The sequence below is a fragment of the Pelophylax lessonae genome, assembly GCF_965119305.1.
Source record: "Pelophylax lessonae genome assembly, chromosome: 12".
Lineage (NCBI taxonomy): Eukaryota > Metazoa > Chordata > Amphibia > Anura > Ranidae > Pelophylax > Pelophylax lessonae.
Window position 1 is genome coordinate 199,450,302 of NC_138779.1, and position 11,700 is coordinate 199,462,001.

Sequence of the window (11,700 nt, forward strand, 5' to 3'; positions counted from 1 at the left end):
ATCAAAGTTATAATACCCACCACCATTTAGTATCTAGTGTTAGCTCAGCATGCTCAACCCTTCCCACTGGAGACCAGGTAAAACCTAAAATAAGAATTTAATGGTTTAAAAGTTTTAATTTCTCTCCCTCCCCCCCTCTTTTTCATTTCCATCCCCCCTCTCTCTCACCTTAATTTCTCCCCTCTCTTATGTCCCTTCCCCCTCCTCCCTGCCTTAGGGCATTACAATTGCCCTATCCCTCCTGTTAAGTTACAAAATACAACTAGGTGTGCTCCAAACATTGGGTGTGGGGCTGGTCCGGGGTCCCTCCCCACTTCGGATGGGGATTTTGTAGGCCCCCTTGCCGGCCAAGTGTTAGATGCCGGCCGGGATTCCTACCCCTTTGCGTTTTGGGTGGGTGGCGCTGGCCTACCTTCCATACCAACTCTTGCTTACAATAATACTGCATGTGAATGGCAAAGTATTGAAGACAAGACGACAAACGAGCCCAGGTTACTTTTTACATCTATGTTTTATGATCTCGTGTCTTGCACCAGGTTGTTATCCGTACTATATGGCCGGACTTTCTGTTGCTAACTTCCAAATGACTTGTAGTATAGTTGTTACTTATTTGTTCATACCTTTAACCGGTTGCCGACCGCCGCAAGTACATATACTGCGGCGGTCAGCCCCGGCCAGGCAAAGTGACGTATATATACGTCACTAGCCTGTCAGTTGCTTGTGAGCCAATAGCGGGCGAGCTCGTGCCCGCGGAGGCGCATGCCCGCCCCGGCTCGTTCCCTGGGAAGTCCGTGCGTGTGACCGGCGGACCCGATGTCCGCCGGTCACTCGCGATCGTCCTCTGTGAAGGGAGAAAGGCAGGCGGCTGATGTAAACAAAGCCGCCTGTCATTCTCCCCTGTGTAGGAAAGGTGATCATACGGTTCTACTATGTAGGACCGTTGATCACTGTTCCTACACCAGTAGCCATGTCCAATCACAGTAAGAAGTACGCCCCTAGGGACACACTTAAGCTCTCCTTCCCCAATAAAGTTAACCCCTTCCCTGCCAGTGTCATTTTGCAGTAACAGTGCATATTTATAGCACTGATTACTGCAGTAATGTCACTGGTAACCCCAAAAGTGTCAAAAATGTCAGTCAAGGGTCCGATCTGTCCGCTGCAATGTCGCAGTACCGCAAAAAAAAATCGCAGATCCCGCCACTACGCGTTAAAAAAAAACCACAGAAATCTTTCCCTTAGTGAGTAAACACAATAACTTTTGCGCAAACCAATCAAAATACACTTTTTGCGATTTTTTTTACCAAACATATGTAGCAGAAAACAAATTGGCCAAAAATGTTAAAAAATTTTGATTTTTACATTTTTTTTGGGGAATTTCATATAAAAAATGTGAAAAATATTGTTATTTTTACAAAATTTACGTTCTTTTCTTGTTTATAGCGCAAAAAGTAAAAATCGCACAGGTGATCAAATACCACCAAAAGAAAGCTCTGTTTGTGGGGAAAAAAGGACGTCAAATTCGTTTAGGTGCAGCATCGCACGACCGCGCAATTGTCCGTTAAAATCACGCAGTGCCGAATCGCAAAAAAGGCCCTGGTCAGGAAGGGGGTAAAATCTTCCGGGGCTTAAGTGGTTAAATAAAGAATTAAAAAAAGTTTTAATTTAGGTAAGTGTTCCATTTAATATGGTCTTCCCTTTCTGCAGACAAGGAACCCGATCTACGGAACAATGTACAGATTATTTTCCGTATGTTGAAATTCTATGTTTAGGACTTGTGTTTGCTCAATTTTGCAGTACAACAGCTTAGACAGGTGCCATGACTGCCTGCCTGCAGAGAAACACACCTTCTCAGCTTTAGGGCTTCCCAAATAAATTGTGCCATTTATTTATCCCTTATATTATTCTTATCTAATTTAGGATTAATTATTTAGGAACTGAGTACAAATTCTATGTCAACATATTTCTGAGCTGAGCTGTAACAATATCCTAGAACCAAAAAAAAAAATCATATAAATATCAGCAGCTAGGAGTAGGATTCTAAAGATCATTGAAGCATTGGATGTTCAACACCACCAAAGAACTAAGACACAGGGAAGAATGAAGTCAGCTATCTTTAGTTCCTTTCTTCTCTTCTTACTCATGCAGTTGATAGGTAAGTATTAACCGGAAGCATACTCATACTTATATATTGTAAGGGGACAGGCTTAACTGGTATTTGCAGGAGTAAGCAATGCAAGAGACAGGGACACCCAGCAACAGCCCAAGCAGGGGTGTCCTGGACTTTTATTCAGAAAGGCAGCAAACACAGTTTCAATGCAGGACAAGTCCATAGCAAGTCTAAAACATCTACTAATCTAAGCCAATAGCTAAATTCAGGTCAGTTCCCGACTTACAGGGTGCAAGAGAGTCTGGGACATCATTCCACTCACATACTCTATATAACCACTTGCCAACCGCTTACTATATATCCAGTGGCAGGGTGGCTCTCCTGCGCAAACGGACGTAGGAGTACGTCAGTCAGCGCGGGAGGCTAGGGGGCAAGCGTGCGCCGGCGCGCACCAGCACCCCCTCGGCAGCGGGGAAGCTGATGCGTGTGTCAGGAGGCTCCGATTGCCACCTAACACCCACGTTCGTTCCCCGCTGAGAGAGAAGGATGGTCGGCTGTTGAAAACACAGCTGACCGTTCTTCTCCCTGCAATGATCACAGAGCTCATGTGATCCTTCTATATAGGATCACATGTCTCTATGGTCATTTCACAAGCCACGCCCCCCCCACAGTTAGAATCACTCCCCTAGGCTCACATTTAACCCATTGATCCCCCATAGAGTTAACCCCTTCCCTGCCGGTGTCATTATTACAGTAACAGTGCATATTTTTAGCACTGATTACTGTAGTAATGTCACTGGTACCCCCAAAAGTGTCAAAAATGTCAGTTAGGGGTCCGATCTGCCCGCTGCAATGTTGCAGTCCCCCAAAAAAAAGGCAGATCGCCGCCATTACTAGTAAAAAAAAACAAAAAACATTAAAAATGACATAAATCTTTCCCGTAGTTAGTAGACGCAAACAATTTTGCGCAAACCAATCAAAATACGCTTATTGCAATTTTTTTTACCAAAAATATGTAGCAGAAAGCAAATTGGCCTAAAATGTTAAAAAATGTTGATTTTTAATTTTTTTTTTTTTTGAGAATGTCATATAGCAGAATGTGTAAAAATTTTTTTTTTCAAAATGGTCGCTATTTTTTTGATTATAGCGCAAAAAATAAAAATCGCACAGGTGATTAAATACCACCAAAATAAAGCTCTGTTTGTAGGGAAAAAAGGACATAAATTGTGTTCGGGTACAGCGTCGCACGATCGCGCAATTGTCCGTTAAAGTAACGCAGTGCCAATATAGGGCCTGGTCATTAAGGGGGCAAATCTTCCCGTCCAGAAGTGGTTAAGGGGGTAAAACCTTCTGGGACTGAAGTGGTTAATGTATTTATTTGATATTGTTGTATATTGTATGTTGCGCATAAAAAAAAAAAAAAAACATACAAAATTGCCAGAAAAGTTTCACGGATATGACCATCATATGAATCAGCCTATACTGCCAGAAAGCCAGAACATTTTCTACAGGTTACATGTTTCCGTGTGTAGGGAAGTATGCACACACATTTACAAAATGAAATGACCTTATTAATCTCTTATATATTTCAGTCCCGGCTTATAACACCAAGTGCTATAGCTGCTTCGCTCCGAATTCTAAGACCTGTAAGCATGAGGAAGTGGAATGCCCAGAAAACAGTCGTTGCATGACCACCTCTGAAGAATTGGGAGCCCGTGGTAAGAGAGCACTTTTCTTTATAGTCTAAAATTTGGGACCTGTGTTGACTTTTGTTACTTTTAAAGATCTTGCATTCCCATACAAGTCTAAGGGAGTACAAAACCTGGTTTAAGCAGGTCAACTACAAGTCAGGACAAGGTGAATTTCAGTTCCAATGCACTTGTCAATGAATTCTGAATGATCTCGGAAGCGCCTCAAACAGACGTCAAACGAATCCCATCCTGACTAGGGATGATTGAACGGTTCAGGTCGACCATCGGTTCGACCCGAACATTGGCTGTTCGAAATTCGGCCAAATTACGAACTTTTTGCGGTAAAAGTTTCCGAATTCTGCCACCAGAACCGCCCAAAATGAAATGGGACAGGAACTGGGCTTTAAAAGCTTGTGATTTGCCCAGAAACATCAGTAAAATGTGATTGGAGTGACTACGGGGTCCAGAGGCCAATCAGGAGTGAATACGCCCCCCATACGCCCCCCAGTATATAACATTGCCCCGCCAAAACTCTAGCACTGTTATACAGAGGCTGTGGAAGATAGCGGAAGCAGTTGTGTTTCTCCTGCTGCTTGTAAAGCTCCAGTGTCATTTTGCAATTATTGGTGTGAGGAAAGGGATATGCAGTGTATTTAGGGTACTATATACCACTATAGTTAGAGTCAAAAATCTAGTTTTTGTAGGGATAGTATTACGTGTCAGCGTGACCGTAGTGTAGTTTAGTTTGAACTGACTCTGCCATGCCCGGGTGACCCCACTATGAAGATTCTGGGTTAGGGGTATACATATATACATATATATATGTGTATATACACACACATATATATATATATATATATATATATATATATATATATATATATATATATATATATACCCCTATACAGTAGTTTGAAAAAAATGCCAGAAAAACGCCCAAAAAACACCTGAAAAATGCCTGAAACAAAAACGCCAAGGTGTGAAAGGAGGGTAACACCATCCCTGCGCTACTGAAATTCTAATAAAAATAATCTGTTTTTTTTTTTCTGGTTCTGGACATGCTACAGAGCTGAAACTTCACAGGTACACCTTTTAGACCACCCAGACACTAAATCCAAAGAAATCTTTTTTTATTTTTTTTTTCAATAATTTTTTCAATAATTGGCCCTCTATCAAAAACGACAATTTTTAAGAACTTTTTTTTGCCTGATTCATAGTCCTTGGGGCATGCCCCAGAACCCTATGCACTTTTTAGGGGCATTTATTGGGTTTTAGGGCTTCAAAATGGTGTTTTTTGATTCCAGAAGTTTGGGTCCCATTGATTTCAATGGGGTTCTGGAATCCGAACCGACCTTTTGGGAAATTCGGGTATTCTGGTCGAACCGAACTTTTCAAAAGTTCGATCATCCCTAATCCTGACAAGCCCAAAGTCCTCAAAACAAAATCCCCAAAGTTCTTAATAACATTCATTCTCTTTATCTACTTATTTATCAAGTATTTATTATCATGTATTATCATTTTTGGCAGGTGTAGTCCACTACTCCATCACTAAGCGATGTGCAATGAACCTGCTTTGCGATGAACCCATTTATGCATTTGCAGACAGTACTTCGTACATAAAGATTTACCCAAAATGCTGTACAGGAGATCTGTGTAACTCTGGTTTTTATGAAAGTAAGTATACAAAGGAGTTATGGCCAAAGTAGGTGGACACCCTTCCAAATTATTGAGTTTAGGTACTTATAACATTCAGTTTGAGGTAGCAAGCAGGCGTCCTTCACTCACAGGCACAAGCTCCCACTATTTTCCAAAGCTCAGGTGCTAGGAGGAACTGTCCTCGCTCCAAACAAACCACATAAAAAGCAGGACAGCCCCACGCTGATGATGTACTAGTGATCAAGACTTTATTGCAGCATAAAACACAGCCATAGTTCCTACCTGGAAACCACCAACTCTAACTTGTGTTTCCTACGACTAAACCTTGGGTGGTGAAACAAATTACAGTGGGTGGTCTCAAGGTTGGGACTAAGGCAATGTTTTTTGGTTTATGCTGGAAATAATCAAGCCTTGATCACTGATAAGTGCTATGTGTGGCTGTCCTGTTTTTTTTTTGTGGCACTTATAACATTCAGTAAAAAGCCTTTTTAGAAAACTGTGGGCTTCAAAGCTTTTGTCAACAGTTTAGGGAAGTCCCTTTTTTCTTCCAGCATGATTGTATCCCTGGTTTGACCAGTTTGGTGTGGAGGAAGTTCTGGTGGACTGCATAGAGCCTTGACCTCGACCTCTTGGAATAAATTGGAATGATGAGCAAAATCTTCTCATCCATCAATTCCTGACAAAAACACCCTCTTGGCTGAATAGGAGAAATTTCCAACAGACACACTCCAAAATATTGTGAAAAGCCTTCCCAGACGATTGCAGCTAGTAGGTGGTTACATTCAACTGGACTTGTTGTACGAGACATGTGCAGTTGAATGTGACTTACTACTACTAGCTACACCATGAGCAGAACAAACGAGAACCTTCACAATCCAAAGTGGTCATTTTAGCCCTTTGCAGTGTTTTAATGTTTCATGATTGTACCCCTGGTTTGACCAGTTTGGTGTGGAGGAAGTTCTGGTGAACTGCACAGAGTCTTGACCTCAACCCCTTGGGATAAATTAGAATGCTGAGCAAAACCTTCTTTTGGCTGAATAGGAGAAATTTCCCACTGACACACTCCAAAATATTGTGAAAAGCCTTCCCAGAAGATTGCAGCTAGTAGGTGGTCACATTCAACTGGACTTGTTCTACAAGACATGCGCAGTTGAACGTGACTTACTACTTCTAGGTACACCATGACAAACAAGAACCTTCACAGTCCAAAGAGGTCATTTTAGCCCTTTGCTATGTTTCAAAGGAGAATAATATAACAATATAGTTTATGCAAATGAAAATTTGAGCAAGTAAGAGCTAGAACTAAATAATTCTGCTATATTTAGATCAGATGAGATCTGGTCGGTCACTGTGCATTAGTATGATTGCATAGAGAGATTGCACTTTTCACAGCCTGCAAACATAAACCTATTTGTATTTAATAGTTAGTAAGGGGTCTAATTATCAATGTTATCACCTAAGCGTTACCCAGGAGTCATACAAGTTTCAATTAGAAAAACTTGTTAATCTTGAATGAAAGTTTGTTTTGGCCTTTTAACCACTTTATGACCCCCCAACACATATGTGCAGCGTCAAAAAAGGTAACGCCCGTACGCTGCACGTTCATGTTCTGAAAGCATGCTCAATGCACACTCCCGTTGCAAAGACCGTGCTGCCGCATACGGCTCTTGGTCTGGGCTAAAGGTTAGTAGTTAACAGGACCAGCTTTCAGGTACATGAATACTGTGACAGTAGTCAAATGATTGACAATCCTTCCACCAGGGCCTTCTGAACTGTGGAAACAAAAGCTGGGGAGGGCAGGAAGGGGATAAATGCATTTGTTTTTTAAGACATGGTGTCTATGGCATATACAACAGTTATATATATATATAGATATAGATATAGATAGATAGATAGATAGATAGATAGATAGATAGATAGATAGATAGATAGATAGATAGATAGATAGATAGATAGATAGATAGATAGATAGATAGATAGATAGATAGATACATACATACATACATACATACATACATACATACACATACATATATATATATATATATATATATATATATATATATATATATATATATATATATATATATATATATATATATATATATATACATATATAATTTATTTATTTATTTATTTATTTTTTCACTTTAATATTTACTTATTTTTCCTCTTATATAGTGCCATTCAATCAAACTAAAGAGAGAGGTTTTCTATGTCCAACTTGCCATGAATACAACACTTTGGATGGGTGCAATGCAACAAGATCAACAGTCTGCTGGCAAGAAAACGATCAGTGTTTTAAATTCAGGGCAACTTTCATTACCCCTAGTAAGTTTTTTTTTTTTTTTTTTTTTAAAGAAGAGCATCACCATAACACTTTATTTTCTGTCCTATTTTGCTGATTAAAAAAAAAAAGCCATGTTAATGTGTAAAGGAAATCTGTCTTTAGGGTTTTAAAATATGCAAACTAACAATTCTCCTAAATTGTGGAAACCTTGTACTGCTTGGAAAAGCATTCATCATACTGGAATCACTATCCATTCTCAAAATGTTGGAAAGGTCTGCTGCATTTATCCGGGTATTTTTCCCCCTAAATCAATGCTAATATTCACATTGCATGCGTTTTTGGATGAGGCTCAGAAGTACAATGATCACATGCCTGATGAAGAGGTGCTGCGTGGCTCTGAAACGTTGCACCTTTTTGTTATGTGACCATTCTTCAATAAAAAAATCTGAGATCTGTGGTGTGCTGGCAAATATGAGCATTGTCTCCCCTAAAACACTCACAAAAATACAGAGGACTTCCTAGTCCTAACTAGGGGTCCTAGCCTATTCTACACCATCTACAGCTGTCGGGATCTTGGTTGACGGTACCTGGGGAACGAAGAGGAGCGGCCAATACCATTTTTTACTTGATAAGCATTTTTCCATTTACTATCTTGTAAGCGTTTTTAACCCTTTAAGAATAAATCAGCTTATTTTCATACTGCACTTAGGTGGTGCTTGCCCCTTTTTTTCTTATACAGTCAGGTCCATAAATATCGAGACATCAACACAATTCTAATCTTTTTGGCTCTATACACCACCACAATGGATTTGAAATGAAACAAACAAAATGTGCTTTAACTGCAGACTTTCAGCTTTAATTTGAAGCATGGTGGTGGTAGTGTCATGGCGTGGGCATGTATGGCTGCCAATGGAACTGATTCTCTTGTATTTATTGATGATGGAACTGCTGATAAAAGCAGCAGGATGAATTCTGAAGTGTTTCGGGCAATATTATCTGCTCATATTCAGCCAAATGCTTCAGAACTCATTGGACGGCGCTTCACAGTGCAGATGGACAATGACCCGAAGCATACTGCGAAAGCAACCAAAGAGTTTTTTAAGGGAAAGAAGTGGAATGTTATGCAATGGCCAAGTCAATCACCTGACCTGAATCCGATTGAGCATGCATTTCACTTGCTGAAGAGAAAACTAAAGGGAAAATGCCCCAAGAACAAGCAGGAACTGAAGACAGCTGCAGTAGAGGCCTGGCAGAGCATCACCAGGGATGAAACCCAGCGTCTGGTGATGTCTATGCCTTACAGACTTCAGGCTTTAATTGACTGCAAAGGATTTGCAACCAAGTATTAAAAAGTGAAAGTTTGATTTATGATTGTTAATCTGTCCCATTACTTTTGGTCCCTTAAAAACTGGGAGGCACATATACAAACTGTTGTAATTCCTACACCGTTCACCTGATTTGGATGTAAATACCCTCAAATTAAAGCTGAAAGTCTGCAGTTAAAGCACATCTTGTTTGTTTCATTTCAAATCCATTGTGGTGGTGTATAGAGCCAAAAAGATTAGAATTGTGTTGATGTCCCAATATTTATGGACCTGACTGTAATAGCTTCATGTGAATGAAATAGGTGCGGGGGAGGCAGCCGCAAACCCATGTAAGTGTGCCCAACTTTTACTTTAGGTTTTGGTCAATTTGCAGGGAACAAATGTATATACAATGTTTTTTATCACTGATAGCTAATGCTGAGAACTTAGAGCATTGAGCTTCTGGCCCTAAAAAGGACTGATAACTAAGTGTTCTTTTTTAATCCTTTTGGACTTGTATTTGGATTGTACTACTCTTTTTATTCCGAATCCTGTATACACTGCCTGTCTAGTAAAATGCCATAGCGACTTTTTTCTTTTTACAGATGGGGTGTCGGTAAACGTCTCAACACAAGGATGCAGTAGCGCAAACGCTTGCAACTACGACTACAGTGAATCTGCCAGTACAAAAGTATCCTATATATTAGAGAACACATGCTATCTCCCTACAGCTCCTATGCCGCAGAAAAAAAAGCCAGAATAGTGATCTGTCATCGGTCAAAAATTTAAATCCAGCTCACATTGAAAATAGCAATGGCGTGATGATGATTTGCATTGATTATTGAAATTATAGTAATTTGTTGCACTTAAAGAGAAGTGAAATGAAAGAGAAATGAAAAGTCAGCAGCTACAAATCCTGTTGCTGCTGACATTTAATATTAGGACACTTACCTGTCCAGGGATCCAGCAGTGTTGGCACCCCAGCTGATTTTTCAATCGGCTCCCGGGTGCTGCCGCCGCCATTCGTTGTAAGGAAAACTGGCAATTAAACCACAGTGAGGTCTTCTGGAAATGGGGACAAGTACCTGTCAAAAATGTCACTGGTACCCCCAAAGGTGTCAAAAATGTCAGTTAGGGGTCCGATCTGTCTGCCGCAATGTCGCAGTCCCGCAAAAAATCACAGATCACCGCCATTGCTAGTAAAAAAAAAAAAAAAAAAACAAACAATAAAAATGACATAAATCTTTCCTGTAGTTAGTAGACGCTTATTGCGATTTTTATTTTTCAAAAATATGTAGCAGAAAACAAATTGGCCAAAAATATTTAAAAAATTAGATTTTTGATTTTTTTTTTTTTTTAGGAATGTTATATAGCAGAATGTGAAACATATTGTTTTTTTTTTTTTTCAAAATTGTCGCTTATTTTTTTGTTTATAGTGCAAAAAATAAAAATCGCACAGGTGATCAAATACCACCAAAAGAAAGCTCTATTTGTGGGGAAAAAAGGACATAAATTTTGTTTGGGTACAACGTCGCACGACCGGGCAATTGTCAGTTGATATAACGCAATGCCGAGTCGCAAAATCGGCCTGGTCATCAAGGGGGCAAATCCTTCCGGTCTTAAAGTGGGTTAAAAATGTATCCTAATTGATCATTTGATGTCAATATAGATGTGATTCAAAAAAGGGTTCCAAAACTTGCCATACAGTCCTCTCCTAAGGTGACAGTGATCGCTCGTATTGGAGGAGCAGCGTTGTCATTCTCGACTGATGTCCTGATTTGAACTACAAGCTCCTCCCTTCTCCATCTACATTATATTGGGGAAGGTGTTTTGAAATTTACTCAAGATGGCTGGAAAGGATGATCATCATCCTAGTGTGACAACATTCACCAGCACTGTATCCATGGAGGGGCAACATTGTCTTGCTATCTGTGTGTTAGGCAGTACAATCAGCCTTCTTGCTGAATAGCTATTATCAATGTTTTCAAGTCCAGTGGCAGCATTGTATTCAGCCTCTTTATATTTGGGGAAGAAGGACATGCATTTTAAGAGCCATATCTATGAAGATCTACGTAGCAGGAAGCTTACATGAGCAAATTTAGCAAATGCATTTATGAAAAAGAGGGAAATAGGATGAAAATAAAAAAAGTGAAATGAGGGGAAAATAAATTCTTCAATATACAGTCCAAAAGAATCACCATTATTACATTGTATTTTGCTGCATAGGTCCTACCTAAGCTAATGATGATATTGAAATGATGAAATAATTCATGCAAAGATCAATAATAAAATGATATTCAATAAATATGGTTCATAGAAAAAAAAAAGGTTTGTTTTATTCAAAGCTGAACTATAAACACATATTATTGCAGTTCTGTTATTTTTGATATATTCAATTTATTTTTTTATTTTTTTCCTTTTTTTTTCCCTTTTATTTAATTTTTTTTCCTTTCTCTTTTTTCATCTTATTTAATTTTATTTATTTATTTATTTTAAAGAAAAGCATTTTCAATGAAGATATACATAACAGATACTAGTAACAAAACATCAAAATAATAGACATATATCTAAAGAATTAGATTGAATCTGTCCAATAAAATGATAGATATTAGTGATAAGCTGAACACCCCAAAATTTGAAATCGCATTTACT

At 39.2% G+C, this 11,700-nt stretch overlaps 1 protein-coding gene across 1 annotated transcript; it reads left to right on the forward strand.

Moving 5' to 3' along the window:
• Window positions 1–2,051: 2,051 nt before the first annotated feature.
• Window positions 2,052–9,900, forward strand: LOC309567931 (phospholipase A2 inhibitor and Ly6/PLAUR domain-containing protein-like). The gene is made up of 5 exons (XM_082273481.1): window positions 2,052–2,152; window positions 3,700–3,825; window positions 5,326–5,472; window positions 7,636–7,785; window positions 9,654–9,900. The coding sequence occupies exons 1-5, from the start codon at window positions 2,098–2,100 to the stop codon at window positions 9,809–9,811; spliced, it is 636 nt and encodes a 211-aa protein (XP_082129607.1). The 5' UTR covers window positions 2,052–2,097; the 3' UTR covers window positions 9,812–9,900.
• The last annotated feature ends 1,800 nt before the right edge of the window (window positions 9,901–11,700 follow it).

What these genes read in the sequence shown, in the direction of transcription:
- LOC309567931 (XM_082273481.1), top strand. Translation starts at nt 2,098, where the DNA reads ATGAAGTCAGCTATCTTTAGTTCCTTTCTTCTCTTCTTACTCATGCAG. An exon ending in TGAAGAATTGGGAGCCCGTG is followed by an intron (nt 3,826 to 5,325) that starts GTAAGAGAGCAC and finishes CATTTTTGGCAG; the next exon opens with GTGTAGTCCACTACTCCATC. An exon ending in GGCAACTTTCATTACCCCTA is followed by an intron (nt 7,786 to 9,653) that starts GTAAGTTTTTTT and finishes TTCTTTTTACAG; the next exon opens with ATGGGGTGTCGGTAAACGTC.